We start from the raw sequence: 19600 nt of genomic DNA on the forward strand, positions 1-19600 counted from the left end.
CCAGTGAAGATCAACTAGATTCCAGTGTTTTGAATTTGCTTTACTGTCTCTTAAGCACACTTTAGTAAACATTTGGTTTAGTAAACATTCACAGTGTGGTTTTCAGAGGGTCTGAAATACACTCGGGTGAGAGGAACCAATAAAGGACCCTCACAGTCTTGAGTCACCCGCACTACTGATTAACCTCCCAGACCAGAGCAACCAGGCTCTTGCATCCCTCTTGCATTTCATCTAAATCCATTCAGCCATCTATTAATATCCACATCATCAATAAATGTTCCAACAATTTATCTTTGTGGGTGGTCCTTGCTAGTGAGGTAAGATCATTTAACAGTAGAGATCCAATATATGCTTTGCTTTACTTTCAGGTGCTACGTGACAGTTCTATTGTCACACCTAGGAATTTGTGAACATACACTCTTTCAATACTAATACCATCTATCGGATACCCATGATAAAGTAATAGTTTGCACTTTACTCTTGAAACAAAACAAAATAGGAAAAGAGTCATATTATGTCGAGGGTTACATAACAATGGTTACAAAACTGATTTTCAGACAATATTATGTTCACAGATCTGGTAAGGTAGTGCCAAGTAACTACATTTAGCCTACAATTTTGAGGTGTGATTACATGCAATCTATTTCAATATTTACAAAACGATATATATAAATAAAATGAGCACAACCTTTAACATCTACAGCAATAAATTGTAACCTACAAATTAATTCAGCAGCAATATGAATCCAGCAGAGGAAAAACACTCACAGGGAACATTGTACTGCACAATCAATACAACTCAGTACTGTAAAACTTTTTCCTATAATACTTATATAGTTTTGCCTAGTTCCTTTTTTGAATGCAGGACTTTTTCTACTTGCATGTGTTGCAAGTGTTATTATTTTTACTCCAGTGAACAATCAAAATACTGTTCCACACTCCACCTTGCCCTGTGAGAAATATTTCTTTGCAATTATAATTACGGATTGTATGAACACATCTATTCACTTTGTGCCAAAAAGCCAAGCTCATTATGAAAGAATGTAATTCTTTACCAAAGGCGCTAGAAACACTTGACCTAGAAAGGTATGGTATCAGAGGCGTGGTGTTGAGTTGGTTGAACACTTTGTGAACAAAGGTGAGCAAAATCAACATGGGGCTCAGCACTAGCACCAAAATCTTTCATTCTGTCCTTATAAACCTTATAAATTATAAAATGTTTCCTGAAGAAAATTTGCTTTGGATGTCATTATGAAGTAAGAAAATAAGAAAGTGGTCGGTTATAAATAGAATACTTTATCATGATCTTGTACAAAACAAACATTATGTTGTTTGGAAATTGTGAAATAAACACTACAATTCAGGAGAGAATGGTGTTGATATCCCCAACTTTATCGAACGTGGACTTTTCCAATGAATCATAGTTGCAACATAGAACAATACTGCATGGAACTTCCTGTTTGTGGCGGCTTGTAGCTTAGCGACAGATGTGTACAGTGCTGTTTGCAAATTAAAAAAATAAAAAATAAAAAACTGAAACATTGCATGTACAAAAGTTTTTTCCCCCTTTACTCACTACGCTGATGAAGCACCTTTGGAAGACATTCCAGGCTGGATTCCTCTTGTGTATGAAGCTACAGGCTTTACACACCCTTCAATATCACAACACTCTTCATAGCTGATGTTCAGGGACCCTTACATGGGATTGAAAATTGATTTATTTGGATATGCCCCGTTTTCAAGGGGGTCCAGACACTAGATAGTAACACCTCTCTGCATATGAATGGCCCTCATGAGACTTGAGTGCAGGACTAGATTCAGATGTAAATGACACTGGTATAGTTTGGAGCAGGTGGTTGAATAAACAGCAATAAGTCTTCAAGGGTCTGAAGGATCAATTTAGCCTCAAACCATCACACTCCTTTCAGATGTGCAGCAGAGGCCGATCGGTCAATTTACAGGTTTCCTCTCCTGACTAATTCTTACGGAGAGTTCAAGAGGAAAATCAAAATCAAAATCCCAGAGAATGAGCCCTTAAAGAAAAACTTTAAAAAACTTAAATCATCCCAACGTCTTTTTCTGCACTTGCATACATCAATTCAGTCTCCGAGACCGTTTTTTTCATGTTACAACTGATAACGGAGGAATCCGGGAGAGTCGCTAACAGCTGGACATGGCTAACAGTGATTTGGTTGGGGCAGCACGATGAAGGCATTAAAATGTCTTTTTTAACCACTAATATTGCTCAAAATAGCAGCAAACCACTCTTGAATTGCATTTGTTTTTTGTCAACTTTAATGGACTTTACTATGAGAGGAGCTGGTACAGGGGCCAGTTGCTAAGTCTTTCAAAATACTCTTTTAAATAAACTCCGGGTTCTCTAACTACGTTGTTGTTACTTTGTTTTATGTGAGAAAAAAGTGACCCATTTCTGTGTTTCACACAGGTGCATTAGGAATTCATAATTATGAAAGTCATTTCAATCACTTGTGAATTAATGTTTTTCATTTGGTTCACACAGTCAAAATATATACGAGCTTGGGTTTTTCTATTGAATCCATGTTTTGAAAAGGGTCTGGAATTTTCTTTGCCATTGTCTCTAAAGCAGATGCCTGGGCACACTTTAATAAACAAAGCATGTGATTCATTGTCACATGGAGTTTTTCAAAGTGTGGTTTTTGTATGTTGTCCCTTCAGCACCTTGGCGAACTGTGTTGTTTTGATGCACAAACAAAACTTGACTTGACAGCTGATGAACAGATACAACCAGTTTGGGGAGTCATAACAGTAAATCCCCAACTCTAGTTAATCTTTAGGACAAGGGCCTTTTATAAAAAATACTGACAGAGAGACACGTCAGACACATCTGCCTGAGAGCTGAAACGACCCAGAGTGGATCAACGCCAACCTCCATCAGCAGAGGTTCAACCCCTGGCTGGCCACTCAACCTCCAGACGGTAAGATAAGCTGGATGCTGTTATTCTGTCTGCCTAGCTTCGTGTAGACAATGCATATTATGCACATCCAGAAGGACTGCAGAATTATTCTGGTTCTGCCAAGATGCCAGTCTGGTCCCCAGAAAAACAACTGCTATTGTACATTTCTGCAAACATTTCTTATATCTGTATGTAACGTAACAGGCTTTCAACTGACTACTGACTATAATCTAAAATTATGTACATTAATATTATGCTTATAATGGATTGAGGTGGGGGGGGGGGGTCGAACACACAACAGACTTTCACCCTTTCTGTCTTTCACGGACATACTTATTTTAACCCAAATCCTTTCCTCAATCTGAGCATGTCATTTAATGTGTAAACCTAAGTTATAGTAATAGTGTATTTAAAACTGTGATCGTGGAGCTTCATAAAGTGTCAGTATGTGAAAAGTGGGTAATGAGAAAGGGTTGCAGCATCTTAGAAACGTAAAGAGTAAACATATATGGGGTTTCCGGCAACGTACAATGCCAAATTTCACTCTGGACACTGGGTTGAATGTGTATTTATTGACTACCTAAATAGCATTTTAAATGAAACACAGCACCCCTAACACCTTCTTATACATCCACAATACCTATAACGTAACTTCAGAAATATATTAAAAAGAATACTTAAATCAACAATTTTGACCTAATATTGGATTGTCTTAAAATTAGATCCAGAGATATTTGTTTGTGTGTTTTAAAGTACGTATATAATTTCTAAGTACTATTTTGTGTTATTTATATTTGGAATGAAATAAATTTCCATTATCAAGTACAGTAGTGTGTGTCAGGCTACGTGCAGGATCAATTTGAACTCAAGAAAAGAAAATAATTTCAAACATTTCTAAACATTTGAATTGTAAAATAGATAATATTAAAGAGAATCATTATTCTATAATTTATATAGATATATAATTATAATGATTGTAATTTTAAAGACATGAGCAGCACCAAGTTGTTCAAGTCAGGAGCGGCACCATAATAATTTTCCATTTTTGGAAGGTAACATGTCTGCACTTAGGAGGAGCATCAGAGGAGGATGTGTCATAATCAGGGTCCTACATATTTCAAAAAGAAACTTTAATACATGATAGTCCCTTCATGTCATCCTAAATCACTAAAGAAAATGTATGTGTAAAAAATATACTTTTTACTTTAATAAATTAACTACACATTTACTTTCATTCATGTTTAACATAGCAGCTTAAGGAGACAAAATAAAAAAACAGTGTACAAATATAATCATGTCAATTTGACGTGTCCCCAGTTGTCCCCATAAAGTAAGGAAAATTCATTTAATATTAAGCAAAAAAAATAAAAATATGACAACCATGTATTTAGAGATGTTAAACATCGCCTTAGAAAACCTTATTATGACTATAGTAGGTTCATTGTAATTTGTTCAGTTATTACCCAATGCAGCATGCCATAAAGACTACTGCCCCAATGTGTGCATTCGTATGGTGTTGGGTGTAGTGTTATTAAATAAAGTACTTACAATGTGATCTGTTTCTTTCCAATGAAGCAACACTTTACGGCTGAGGCTCCGTCATGGTGAAGACAGGTACACTGCTCCTCCTGCTGGCAGGTGAGCAGCCCTTGAAAAGTTTACACCACTTTAAAAAAAACCTTTGTTTTAAAGGCATTTGATGATCAGACTATTTTTCCAGCAGCAGCCTCTACGGGACATTTAATTTGAAACATTCCTATCAAAATCCATTCAAATGCTTCTTTGCAGTTGAACTGCATGGGATTGAAAGCCAGACGCTCACAAAGTGTCATTAATTATGAACTATTTTCTTTTTTAGTCTATTTATTTACATTTTTATGAAGTCCCCAATTTATTTGTTTACTATTTATTTTTCTAATTTAAAATAGATAACATTTGATTAACAAGAAAATTAATAATAAATAAATGCAAAAGTCAATATCCATTAAAGAAAAAATTACAAATATATAAAAGTGAAAATTAAATATGGAAATAAATAAATAGGCAAATGAATACAAAGGTAAATAAGGAAACAAGGAAACTAAAACATATATTTTATCAATTGATGAATGCCTACGTTTATTTTGAATATTATTTTTGGTACATTTTATAGCATATTCATTTATTTATTGAATTATTTATTTTGTTTTGTCCGCCTCTTTTTTAACTTCTGCATTCAAAGATTTTCACCGGAAACATTTTCTGAATGATGTGTTTTCAAAACATATGTTCATCCATGAAATCAACATAAATTAATAAAGATAACATTTGATTAACATAAGGAAGTTAATTCCAGTTGAATAGATTCAGTTCATTCATCCACTTGGACTTAATCAATTACGTTTTTCCATTTATGAATCCAATATTGAAGCCGGTTCTCACCCTGCAATGATGGTGGTGTAGTGGTTAGCACTGTGGAGTTTGCATGTTCTCTGCATGGGTTTTCTCCAGGTTCTCCGGTTTCCTCCCACAATCCAAAGACGTGCACGTGTTAGGTCAATTGATGACTCTAAAATTGCCCGTAGGTGTGAATGGTTGTCTGTCTCTGTTCGTCTCTATGTGCCCTGTGATAGACTGGCGTCCTGTCCAGGGTGTACCCCGCCTCACGCCCGAGGCTCGAGCTGTCAGCTGGGATTGGCTCCAGCACCCCCCGCGACCCCGACCCCGGGATAAGTGGTTGAAGATGAATTAAAAAAATGAATGAGTTTTTAATGTTTTAATGAATATCATTTTAAGTCAGACGTGTGAATGAACAGTATCAAAGTTGGTCATGATAGATGTTTATTAATAATTATTTGTCCTTTGTCCTTTAAATTCACGCTGTAGTTGCTGCCAGCCAGGTTGACCTTTCTCTGTCTCAAACAACAATCACTGATACTGGACTTGTGGACTTCACCATCTGTCCCCTCTTCCTTTATGGAGCCGAATACACATTGCTGTCTGTGAGTAAGATAGTGTGTTTCTCTTATTACCTGTATTCACCAACTGTTTCCCTTCCTCCATCTGCCAGCACCTCTCAAGTTCACTTTTGCGATTTTGAATATTGTAGTTGTGATTTCCTGCATTCTGCTGCATTTAAGGGTGACCTGGTCAAGATCCTACATTTATTTATGTGGGGATCTAATACATAATAATAGAAATATCTATTTATCCATTTATCCAACACAGTATAGATTTTTAATAGTCTAGTGGTATATGGTCAGAAAAGCACAGGCCTTTTTTTTAAGATAATTTTTTGGCAGTTTTCAAGCATTTTATTACACAGGACAAAAAAGGAAATGGGGTGAGAGAAAGAAATAGGGAGACATGCAGTAAAGGGCCGCAGGTCGGGGCCGAACCCACAGCCATCGATAACCTTCAGCCTCTTTACATGGGGCAAATTATTTAACGTTTAACCTCATAATACCTATGTGAGTATTTCATCCTCATCCTCATCGTCTTCTTCTACTGTTGCAATCGGCACTTTTCCATCTGAAGCCTCTATGGGCAGGGCATCATCAAGTCTCCTGAGGCACGTCAGGCTGTCGGCTCCCAGCTGTTCAAGATACCCGGCAGCATCTCTGTCAGCTGTTTGGTCTCAACACGGCCAGTGATGCTGAGAGGGTTGGCAGCGAGGGAGGCCTGCACTTTGGGATTGTTGAAGTGGAGGACTTTTTCTTGATTTGTAAACATTTTAACCTCCTCAATACCTGAGATATTGTTGACACCAAGTTTATTTTATATTAAACACATTTTGGCTAGTCTCTAGCTTTATTAAAGAAGAAATGTATTGTTTATAACTTAACCTTTTTATCTTAGAAATAGACAACACTGTTGCAAATGTAGTATAAACCCATGCTTTTTCGGTCCAAGATTCTGTTACCTTTATTCCGTTTGCGTCTATGCTGTGTCAATTCTGAGCCAATAGATGGCAGTGTGAGCTAATTCATTAATTAATAATACAAAGTGATGAAAGGCGGAAAAGAATGTTAAGATGAAGTAATGATCATACTGAAGAAAGCTGTAATACAAACATTGAGGTATATGACATTTCCTTTGGGTCATTTTCACAGAAACATTGACAATGTTGTATTTTATCCTTTTTTGTATTCACACAGTTACTGAAACAAATTGCTTTCAATGTAAATTATTTATGGTAAATATGGAAAATGGATGATTAAAATATGAAGAAAAAGTCAAATGTGTACTTTAAAACAGATATAGTTTTTTGACGTCAGAATATTTTATCAACATAGATTTTCATTAAACTTGTGATGCAAAAGGAGAGTTTTAAAATTAGAACAACTTGACCATGCATCACCAAGTACAACATGTATTAGACTTATACAGTACTATGAGAGACAAACCACTATTTCGGATAAACTAAACTATGTCGCCTCACTTTCAGGGATGAAAATCTATCAGTCGATCATTCAGGATCTATTTTCTTAAGAACATCACTCTCAACATACATCAATGCTAGGTGATTGAGTCTCTTTCGCTCCATGGTCCTTCTGAGCCAGGTATGGAGATGTCTTAAGGCTCTGAAGGACCGTTCGCAACTGAAGCTGCTGACTGGAATGGTCAGTGCAGCGTTTCAGAAGGCCTCCTGTCATAAACTAGCATGTTAGCAACTCTTTGCTCTTTAACTAGATTGCGCTAGCTCCTGGCACCTTAGCTTATCTACAAGCCTCTGCTGACTGAGACATAAAGCGATTCAAAAAGAGTCATATAATCACCTTGTGGTTAACTGTCATTCAATATACTACGTAGCCTCTAAGGGTAGACGAAACAGTAAAAAAAACAAGTTTGTTAGGCCCGTGCTTGTGCTGGGCTCGTGCTCGGTTTTGTCAAACAGGATACGCCCACCCACCAATCAGAAGTAAGAGTTTCATGCTGGAAGGTTACGCTCAATTTCATTTGAGCCTGTTCATTTTCTCCATCTCTAAACAAAAGGAGTTTGGGGGATGGAAAAAAACGGATTTGAGGAAAAAGATAATAAGGTAGGCTGAGGCAAGTTTTCAGTGGGCTAGAGCCCACCCAAATAGGACTGGCCTCGCCACAGATATTGCAAATCATCACATTCTGTTTGGGTTTAACTCTCAACTTTACAACAGGGTTGTTTTCCACTCAGTGTTGATGGAACAGAGATTATTCAACTCAGTGTTGATGGAACAGAGGTTATTCAGATAGGTGCACACTCACTATTCTAACTGAGAGCAGTCAAGCTTATTGACCCTCCACAACTAATGGTGTCTCTCTGTTTTCGCAGGTGACCATCAATGATGATGCATCAGTTGATATTTGTTTCATCAATAACCCAGGAGAAACTTCACAAGACTGTCTTTTGTTGTCCCACTTAGGGCATTTAGTCTTTGTGACAGTTTACCCCATCACAGAAATTGTCCCCATTCTACCAGGCCAGACGTCCAGCTGTGAGGTTTATCTAGAATTTACTGCTGGTGGACCATTTCAATATACTGTGAGTCCTCATCACTTCCATGCTTTTAGACTGACTGATCTTTTGTATGAAATAACCATTTCAACGACATTGTGTGACAAGGTTTATTTCTAAAACTATCATTTCCTGATATTTTCTGTCTTGTGTGTTTATGCTTTCAGGCGGATTTGTTCCTTATCAAGTTCAATCAGCAAACAGTTCTGAAGCTAGTTACCTATCCCTCCTTTAATTCTGCTGCCAATCATGTAAGTTTGGCTTTATAATAAATCTTTGTTGTTCTCATATATCAACATTAAGTGTGTGAGCATTAAAACAGTTCAATGGTTTTGGGCGATAAGTGAATCACTGAAGAGACATTTTAGGGCTGGACCAACCATTTGACTCCCTCTCAGCTCAATCTTCATTATTTTTGCTTTGCTTTACTGGCCTGTTACACACACACGAGCAGACACACACACACACACACACACACACACACACACACACACACACACACACACACTATTATCTGGGGTCGGGTCTTGGGGGACAGCAGCTCTAGCAGAGGACCCCAGAATTTCCTTTCACAAGCCACATTAACCAGCTCTAGCTGGGGGATCCGGATACATTTCCAGCCAAGTGTAGAGATATAATCTCTCCATCTAGTCCTGGGAACGAGGCCTCCAGGAACATTCAGGGGGGACCTGAATGTTCCTGGAACATCTCCCTATGGGCATGGCAGGGAGTAAACACGTGAGGAAATCACTGAGTTGCACCTCCTCGCTTCTAAAATGTCTCCGCTTTCACCAGCTGATGATGAGGAGGAGGACGAGGAGAAAACTCTTAATATTGTGGTTATGAACCTCATGAAAGTGCTTCAGTTTTTATTTTTAGGGTTTTTTACATCGAAATGAGATGAAGAGTTTAGGGTATGAACCTGGATTTGAAGCTGATTAGATATATCATTAATAATGATCGCAGGCTGAAGACCGACACTGTTCACTCACTATAACAGAATTTATGTTTTTGTCTTATCCCTTTCTAGGTTTTTGAAGCAACGGTTGATAACTCAACTGTGTACTCACAGAATTGGACAGTTGCTGAAACAAGTGGTACTGTCTACTCGGACCTTCTGGGCTGCAGACACTCAGGTGGGTGAATCAGGTGGTTCCCATTAAGACACTGAAATCCTCAGGCATCCTCTGAACTAACATGATATTTTAACATTTCTGAAGTTACTTTATTCTCTTACAATTTTCCGTCTGAATTCACATTTTCTAGTTGGTGAAACTTTGATATGAAACTAATTTAATAAACCTCCCTTCACCTCCCAGGTTCCGCTTTTGTAGCCGACTCAGTGATAATGCAGGGAGAAGGGTGCTCCAACTTAATTTGTGATGCATCTGCAGTCGTCAAGAATGTCAGTACATGTGGACCCTTTGAAGAGTGCAACGTCAACAACACGTAAATATGTTTGCGTTATGTTTGGGGTAAGGTTTGAATAAAGCTCTGATTGATTTGAATTCTGAGAAAGGTCTGATATTTAACCATTATTTACCTTATTCAAAAGCCCTTCCTTTTTCAAAAATGTCTCCATTATGTGTTTTTAAATCAACTAATGACTGATTCAGTCGATAAAACTTAAAACAGCACTCCAAAGATTCAGGCTTGCACTTTATTAACAGGGATGGACAAACAGACGATAAAAAAGAGGGAGAGAGAGAAACAACCAGATCTTTAACACGGTTCATAATACTAATACTAATAATACTACAACTACTAATAATTATAATATAAATAATATCAAGAAGAATAAAACAGGAAGCACAGCATTTCTCTATCCAATAGCTGTATCAAATGGGTTTGAAGTTGTTCCGTTTTTCTTGAGGGTTGCGAAGTGATTTTTTAGATTTTTTTGAGTGGATATGTTTTGTAGTAAAGTTGGGACAGAGGACTTCTGCAGAAATGGTCAAACTGTTTTGAGAAATATACCGACTAATATTCATCTCTTTCCGTGTCCATCAGGTGTGTTCCATACCCCATTGTGTGCACTGTGACTGGCTCCTCCGTCATCGATGTCTTCGGCAGAGTCCACACTGTCCAAGATCAGTGTGCGTACAATCTGATGACGCCTCAACAAAACCAAGGTTTTGTCCTCCTTGCTGTTTTCCGTGAGCAACGCCGTAAGGATGTGTTACTGTTGGACCACATGATGATAAATCTGACCGGTGGGGGTGTAATTAATCTGGGACAAAGTGGAAGAGTTTTGGTAAGCTGCCATCTAAAAGCAAGAGACAGCATATGATTATTGTTGTTTCCTCTTTTTATTTCGATCACTGATGATGATCATTCTCCCCCTGAATACTTTACAATCTGTTATTCTAACTCCATAAAGCCTTAAGATGAGAGAGAACCTGATCCCATCTCTTATCTGTTGTGATGTAGGTTGATGACCAAACAGTAGAGCTAAATGCCACTGCTCAACTTTTTCACGGTGTGGAGCTCTCCAAGGACCAGACTGGAGTTACTGCCAAGTTTACCCCATCATTATCCAACATGACCGTCTTTTTTGACGGCAACACCGCACAAATGTCAGGTACAAAGAACTCAATCCTATCTGGACAAGGCTGTTGTTTAAATTTAAGAATGACAGCTGTGCTTGTAAGTTTCAGATTTCACTGATTCATCTTTTATTTTCTCCTAAAATCAGGAAACTATGAAGATCTAGGTGGCTTCTGTGGTTTTACATCTAATCAGACTCTTACCCCTGACCCAGCTATTGAGAAGTTCCCTCCCTTAAGTGCCCTCGGGTATGACTTAGTCTTAACTTGACACATAACTGATATGGGCTGTTCATCATTGTTGTATAGGTTTCATATGTCATATGCTGTCCTGTTTGTCACCCCCAAGCTGTGAGACTCAGCACAGCGATGACCCCGACAGTACGATCAACTGCACCATCGCAACTGAACGGTAAGAACTGACCCATGAAAAGACAATAAACTCATCTTTCTCTGGCCTTTCTGAGGTGCCATGACACTATCATATGAGCAGGGGTGATTCGATAATACTGTTCAGCAAACTGCTGTTTGACTCTCGTTCTTCCTCTCTACACGGCTGAATCAGCTGTAACCTCTTGAATCAAGCCCCCTTCACCGCCTGCCACGACCACGCTGACCCAGAGCCCTTCATAACCGCCTGCACAAATCTTTCCTGCCAATACCCGATGGAGGATGGTCTCAACTGCAGGTTTTTAGAGGCTTACGCCAATTCCTGCTTCCTGAGAGACAACATCATACTGGAGTGGAGGTCACAGACTGGCTGCCGTAAGATCATTATGCAGTTTCACTGATTATGTTCTATACAATGAGTTGGAGCAGGCTCAAATGTGAATGATTTCCCCCTGATGTTTCAGGCTGAAACTATTTCTAACCATCCGGACGAGAGAAAGTAGAAGCTAATAAGAAAAAAAAATCAATTTAATCTGGGGTTAAATCCTCCATACACAACATCCAATTTTAATTTTTTGAGCTCATGAAGTCTGATAAGTAACAAGCAGCCAGAATAAAGGGGAATAAAAGTCAAAGTCGGCTACATGGTGGTGTAGTGGCTAGCACTGTTGCCTCACAGCGAGAAGGTTCCAGGTTTCACATACCGGCTGGGGCCTTTCTGTGTGCCCTGCGATAGACTGGTGTACCGTCCAGGGTGTACCCCGCCTCACACCCGAAGTCAGCTGGGATCAACTCCAGCTCCCCCGTGACCCCGACAGGGACAAGCATTTGAAGATGAATGTTTGAATGTCAAAGTCATTTTTTTAATGGACTTACTCCTTTCCAGTAAACAAACCTATTTTGAAATGTTCTTTTTCTGTCATTTGAAAGTGAAGCTCGTGTGTGTGTGCGTTTGTGTGTCTGTAGCTGTCCGTCAGGCCTTTTGTCCGCAGTACTGCAGTGATCATGAGTTCTGCGGAGAGAGCCTCGGTGAAAGCCACTGCCTATGTCGGGCTACGTTTGCCTCCACGTACAAACCAACAGATGATTTAGGTACAATGCAACACGTGGAAAAACCTCCTGAAAGGTTATGATGTTTCTTTGGAAGGAGATGGGTCATCAGGATGAATACCTGTGATGTGTATTTAAGTAAATTAACAGAACAGAATAGAATTAAAACAGAAAAAAAAAACATTTTACTGATTCACAGAAAAGACATAGATACAAAATATTTTAGTTATGAAGAAACATCTGGCAGCTGTACATCTGTTTCTATGTTTTGGTTCAGTCTGATGTCCCAAAGAGCAGAAAAACATATTTTTTTTCTTCTCTAATTATTATTCCGTAAAAAAATGGACATTTTTTCTGCCTCCTATAGCTCAAAATCAAATTTTATTTTGTTCAAAAGATAACATCAACACAAGGTAGCCATTACTTATTGAGCAATTCAACCACAGATACATCCACATTCGGTTGGTGATATTTTGACTTTGTTTTTTTTTGGGTGTTCAGGCGATCCAACAGTCTGCACGGAGAGCTCTGCCACTCTGACTCTGGCTGAATGTCTGCTGGCAGAGAAAGGCATCGACTACTCCACCTTACACCTCAATGACCCCAACTGCAAAGGAGAAAAGAACGAAGAGACCCACATGGTGACTTTCAGCTTCAACAGCAGCAACACCTGCGGGACAGAGGTTATGGTGGGTGCCCGTCTCTATGTTTGAAGATCTCAACGAGCACAAAAAACTTGCAGTTATTTCTCCTCACTACCCTGTTAGGTTGCTCTATATATGAAAACACACCTAACTCTCAGCTGTTTTTTGCATTTATTACGGCTCTTAACATACTAAAAGTTTACCAGAGATGGACCAAATTTGCAATTTTTAAGATGGCTCAAGATTGGCAGTAAGCCCTATATTATTTGACCTAGCCAAGTAATCATGGTGTCTAACCCCATGTTTTCTGGGACTTGTCTAAATTGCACTGACATGATTGCATACTTGTGGAATGCATATATATTTGTTTGGGAAGAACTAGATATGTAAATGATTTAGCATATTTAATGCTTTTCGACACATACACATTTTTGTTTAAACACAGAGTTGACATTCAATCTAAAAGTTATTGCACCTATAATGAAAACTTAAATTGGAGTATTAAAACTTTTGATCATAAACAACTCTGAATCAGCCTAATAGATTATTGTGTGTGAACTCTCTAAAATGGTCATTCATTTGAATTTGAATAAGGTAATACATACAGTTGAGATCAAGTTTAGATAATAAAGTATTCATTCTTGATTTATTGTGGAATTCTGTTTTTTTTTTTTTCAGAATTTGATAGATTATTCACTGTGGCGTTACCATTGCTGTACTAGCATGTTGTTGTTTTTTAAATAATCAAGGCACTTCTATAAAAACTTCTATTTTGGGAAAAAAGTAGTGAGCAAAATGAGTGATAAGTTACCATTGTGTCAGAAGATTTCAACAATGTCTATTTAGGGCTATAGGATTCAAAAAGTGTAGAGGTCCTTGCTTTGAATGACTTCAGAAGGGAGCACACCTATGGTCCCCAGGTCCTATGTTCCTCGCTATGTATGTTACCGGGGAATATCAGACCCTTTCTTAATCCCTTTGTCACAGAAAGGGTCCTATGTTATTTTTTCCAGAATCTATGCTGAATTCCAGGGCAATTGGGCTAATGTAGACCCTGAGCCTAATCCTGACCCTAACCGTAACCCGAAACCATGACTAAATGCTGAATTAAATCAACCAAGACATAGGCTTATGCGACCGGGAAACGGGAACACGGGAAACTACGGAGAAAAACAGAAAACAAAACACGTTTCCCAACTTACTTCGGGGAGCGTGAAAACCACAACGAGAAAGGGAATGCCAGTCCGGGGAAGAATAGTGTTACCAATGAAGGGTCGACGACGGTTCGGCGCTGCATGCCTGTCAGCTTGAGGTATTTAAGGTGGTGGTGTAATCAGCATAACAGGCTGCAGGTTTGGGGGAACGCCTACCGGACCTACACAGAGATGAGGGAGAGAACATGCAGGGAAACACAGACAGGGGGAGACAAACTCACACATAACGGAAGAGAGGAGGGTACTGACATGACAAGGGATCTGAAAATGTTTTTTTAATTTTTCTCACTGTTCTTTTCACAAAATAAAGTTTTTTTTGTTGAAGTTCCATAGTTATTTAAAAAAAACAAAAAAAACATGCTAGTACAGTAGTGGTATAGCCAGAGCGGATATTCTATCAAAATCTGAACAATAGGGGCTGCCGGTGGCCCTGTGGGTAGAGCAGTCACCCCATTTAAAGAGGCTAATGTTCCTCAAGGCAGGTTCGACTCTGACCTGCGGCCCTTTGCTGCATGTTTCCCCCCATTTCTTGTCTGTCATGTATAATAAAGGCTTGAAAAACTGCCAAAAAATAATCTAAACGCCCTGCAATGGTGCAGTTGCAGGGCATATGGACTACCACACATGCCTGCTTGTGGACCATATCAAGTAAGGAAGTGTGATAATCAATATAATCAACCTCTATGGGAGGAAGAGTGTGGTGACTTATCGTGAATATAGGTCTATGCCACAGTGCAAAAAAGTATGGCAAATAAACCAGAATAAGAAAAAAAGGGATTAGCCTTACTGAGCCTTCATGTGGCAGCCCTGTTTTGACACATGTTACAGTATCACACAGTTCCAATTCATATTCTTTATTCAAATCAAAATAATGGTTATTGACCACATAACCCACCACATTATACAAAATGATATGAGAAAGGAGAACAATGCATTAACTTGAGGAAATTGTACTTATTTTTTCGCATTAACATGCTTGTAACCAATTGCATTATATATAAGTGTACTTGTAATCCATTATCTTCCAGGCAGATATGCTAATAAGAATATCACAAGCCAAAACATGCATCAGGAACCAGCGTTCCTGGTCTAGGAGGAATAGAAAGAAGTAATGGAGTCATTTTAAGGACCTAGCAGCAGCCATTTTGAAATAAGGGCCTTTTCTGGAGTCAAACTTTCGTAAACGTTTAGTATGTTTTTAAGTACATCTGATACTACTGTAGACCACTGAAAGAAATTTTGTTCGAAATTATTTTGGGTCAAAATATGCAGCTGACTATGTAGACTCATGACAAAGTAATGATGAGCCTGGGGCTGAGATGTTTGAATACTACGCATTGGCTTCTATATTTGTTATGGTCTGTGAGCAAATTGGGGGCTTGTTAGTACTAAGAATGATGTTGTGAGTTGTGTAGATGGATGGTTTTTGCTGTAGAAGAAGTATTTGTAGTGGTAAGGTAGTGTTGTACCACAACATCTGACTTATAGTCACTTTATGAAGTTGCTATTATGAATGTGAAGCAGTAACATCACAAAGAAGAGCTGAATGTGTTTTATTCTGCCTTGAGTTTGGGAGTACATTTTACACCACTTTATTTATTTATGAAAGAAAGATATGTAAACCGTATATAAGTTATATAGTGTGGTCTTAACCTACTCCATATGTAAAGTGCCCTGAGCTAACCTTTATTAGAATAGAAAAGAATAGAATAGAATCGAAGAGAATAGAAATACTTTATTGATCCTGGGCTGGGAAATTGCAGACTGGTATGAGTTGCCACTGTAAATGGAATTGAATTTATCTAAATTTTTCACTTTAAGAACTGGGAGATGAAGATTATGGATGCTTCCCCTGAAAACACATATGTGTTTCTGTCACAATGTAGCACAACAACAGCCAAGTCATGTATATGAACACCATCACGACAGGCAACAACAGCTCTGGTGTCATCAACCGCGACACTGACGTAACCATCGACTTCTCTTGCTACTACACTGTGCCAGAAGATGTCCAGAGTGTATCCTTCAAGATCAAGGACAGGTGTGTGTGGAGCTTCATGTGGTTGTTAGTGTGCAGCTTGTAGCAGTTAAAGTTTAAGACAGCTGTAGTGTGTGTGTGTTTGTGTATTTGTGTGTTTGTGTATTTGTGTGTTTGTGTGTGTGTGTTTGTTTGTTTGTTTTTAGCTCCGTGGTGAAGGAGATTGTATCTGGAGTTTGGAATTACAATTTGTTGATGAACGCCTACACCGACTCTGGCCTCATGAACCTTGTCGGGCCAGAAACTGAGATCCTGCTGAACCAGCCCGTCTGGGTGGAGCTGAAAACGGAGGGGCTGGATGAAAATATGGTGGCCATAGTGACCGACTCCTGCTGGGCAACCGCACAGTCTCCACCTGACAGCACTCCGCGATACGACCTAGTTACTGACGGGTGAGAAACACTGTCCGACTTTGTCAGCGGCTGTAAGAATCACCTGCTGATGAAGCTGATGTCATTGTGTCTGTTTTCTGTTTTTGAGCAGATGTGCAAACTCAGCTGACATGACGGTGTCAGTATTGGAAAATGGACTGGGAACGTACAGCGCCGTCTCTTTCAGAATGTTCGAGTTCCCTGGTCTACCTAATGAAGTCTACCTGCACTGCGAAGTGGAACTGTGCCCCACACTGGGCCAATCTTGTGCTCCGGTAAGCAGTGTAGTAGTTATACAACAAGGTAAAACTCACAGAAACAAAGTACGTATTATGCTATTTGTTTCCTTTTATGGTGATATTAAAGGATTATTATCACTGATGCATTCCTATGTGGGCAGCATGCTTGTAGTTAGCTGAGGTGGAGCAGAGTATTTTATAGTGTTGCAAAGTTAAACGTGTAGAACTCCACCAGAGTTTTTTTTCTCGCTTGGAAATATTTTGGGAAGGGGCGAAGATACTGGTTGTTGATTGGATAAACCATCTGTCTATCACCACCTTTGTTGGTCAGATCAACCAATCAGATCGTCGTGGAAAAGCTCAGAAAGTAAACAATATGTTATTTTAATTATTTCAGTTCATATTCCCATATTTATTATTTTTTATGTGTTATGCTTTATGTAATAATGTATGTAATTAATCTATTTCCGTATGTATTTGTGTATATATTTAGCCTGTTGTAAAAAAAAGAACATGAATTTGTATGTAATGACAATCTGACCATCAGGTCAGTACAATTGGTCTCATTTGGGAGGACACTATGGGGGCATCACATGTATAATGTTAATTATAACATTTCTAATGTTAATGTATTTAGCTTACGTCAGTAAAGTTTCACAGCTAACATCCTCTCTGTTTTACAGACCTGTGGTGGAGGTGATTCTAGGAAGCGCAGAGCTTTCAGGACTAAATTTGCAGATGGGAACGCAGCCCTCATCACTATGGGCTGGAACAATTAAAGACCCATTACATGGTGTGTATGAACCGAATGAGTTGTTTAAGTCAGATGATTTGATCATACTGATGATCCAGCTGCTCTTGGAGCTAAAAAATGTCCCGTTTGTCCTGTTGGTGATGTCAGAGGAAAGCTCACTGGGTCATTCAAATCAAAATGATTCATCCTCTCAGTAGCAGGGGTGTGATGAGTAAAGTTTGCAACAGTTTGACTATTTGAGCTTTGAACCTTCATCAGAGACAAAGTATAAATCCTGACTTATCACAGTTTTGTCTCGTCGTTCTCAGATGATTCCTGACTTCTGATTCGTCCCAATAAGGAGCCTAAAATCCCACTGCTGTCAAAGAATGTTTGAAGTTATTGTTGCTGTGAAACAACGCTGGCAGGGCATCTTCATTTGATCCACCTGAGATGGCAAATATTATTCCTGAAGAATCTGTGGGCTAATGATTTAATCCACGAATCATGCTTATTATTCATTTTGAAATAAAACATAATCTTTGGTGTAATCATAGAAGTGAAGCGTGCAATGAAGAACACATATAATCAAAGAAGGGATAAGAGGGTTTGATTTACTTTATGCACTACTTCCTGGTACTGTGGGTTCAAATTTCTATAATGTCTTCGTTAATATGAACTATCCTTTAAATGTACACAGCCTAGATGCTACTGACTGACTGCAGAAACAGAATTTGTGTGTTTTAGTGATATGAAGTTCAATGAAGTTTGTCAGGCTCAGCTGAAAGCTGAGCTTTGCAGCAAGAAGGAAGATAGTGATTGGAATGTGAACAGTAAAGTTCCTGCAAATGAAGATTGTCAGTTATAACCGTGTCTGAGAATAACCTGAGACATGCTGTTGTACCATTATTATGTTTTTAATACTATGAGCAAAAGAAAGACCAAAAAAAATCAATAAAGGTTGTGGGTGAACAAACTCATCCGTCCTGAATATTCTGTGATTTTTTTCGTATTGAGAATAATATATATATATATATATATTTATATATATATATATATATATATATATATATATATATATATAATTTGCATATGATATGTAAAAAAAAAAGGACTAGTACCAGTATGGAGCAGCAGCAGAACCTGGAGAGCGGCAGAGCAGCAGCAGGCTCATCCTCTCAGGTCAGAGTTCAGGACTTCAGAACCACACTAAAGACGCAAGGAGGAGTCTCGAGGGTCCGTTGATCATCCACTCATTCTGTTTTTGGAAATCAAATGTGGAAAAAGGAAATGATGTCTCCGTGTTTCCTGCTTTCATCTTCAAGTGACTCAAACAAACTCAATACTTTGGTTTCTTGGTTGTTTCACTTTCCCGCATGTTTTCTTTGTGGATTTGAACCATCCCAGTAAGGAAGGGGGAAGGGGTGACGTCAGTAGTTGGGTGTGTCAGCCGCGGTGAGGGCTGTGAATGTGTCCTGGCAGCCATCAAAACAGCAGTCAAACACATTGAGGTCGGCCGGTTGATGGCTCTCACAGTGTGTGGGGATTTTCTCCTGCAGCCTGATTGATTCACATCAACTCCTGCATGAAATAAAACACTCCAACTTCAAATGTCTAGGAGCTGGAAAAGACTGAATGATAGTGGAGAGAGATCGTATGATAACGGCACCTTGGATATTCTCCATATGCAAATATGTTCATGAAAATGAAAAGGCAGTAAAATATCATTTTTTTGAACTGTTAAAAAGGTCAACGTTTACGATGGTGTTTAAAACTTACTTGTGCAATCAATCAGTGATTCTGTTTTCATATTTTTAACGGCCTATCATCAGCTCAGCATGTTGAGACAGACAACATGATTTAACTACGCCTGTGCAAACAGAACACAGTAGGCGCATCAGTAACCATGTTACTAGTAAAACGTGATTACTCTGTGCTCATGTAAAAACACCACTGACATAACTAA

At 38.7% G+C, this 19600-nt stretch overlaps 1 protein-coding gene across 1 annotated transcript; it reads left to right on the forward strand.

Moving 5' to 3' along the window:
* The first annotated feature begins 2845 nt into the window (after window positions 1-2845).
* On the forward strand, window positions 2846-18625 carry LOC310964624 (uncharacterized protein). Its single transcript, XM_083937820.1, has 19 exons — window positions 2846-2957; window positions 4512-4574; window positions 5802-5917; window positions 8227-8436; window positions 8577-8660; window positions 9440-9545; window positions 9729-9858; window positions 10420-10663; window positions 10840-10990; window positions 11105-11204; window positions 11305-11367; window positions 11521-11720; window positions 12312-12437; window positions 12897-13084; window positions 16140-16294; window positions 16438-16683; window positions 16775-16937; window positions 17585-17694; window positions 17964-18625. The coding sequence occupies exons 2-18, from the start codon at window positions 4538-4540 to the stop codon at window positions 17678-17680; spliced, it is 2415 nt and encodes an 804-aa protein (XP_083793946.1). The 5' UTR covers window positions 2846-2957; window positions 4512-4537; the 3' UTR covers window positions 17681-17694; window positions 17964-18625.
* Window positions 18626-19600: the final 975 nt, after the last annotated feature.

This window comes from Echiichthys vipera (assembly GCF_963691815.1).
Source record: "Echiichthys vipera genome assembly, chromosome: 23".
In the NCBI taxonomy this organism is placed as follows: domain Eukaryota; kingdom Metazoa; phylum Chordata; class Actinopteri; order Perciformes; family Trachinidae; genus Echiichthys; species Echiichthys vipera.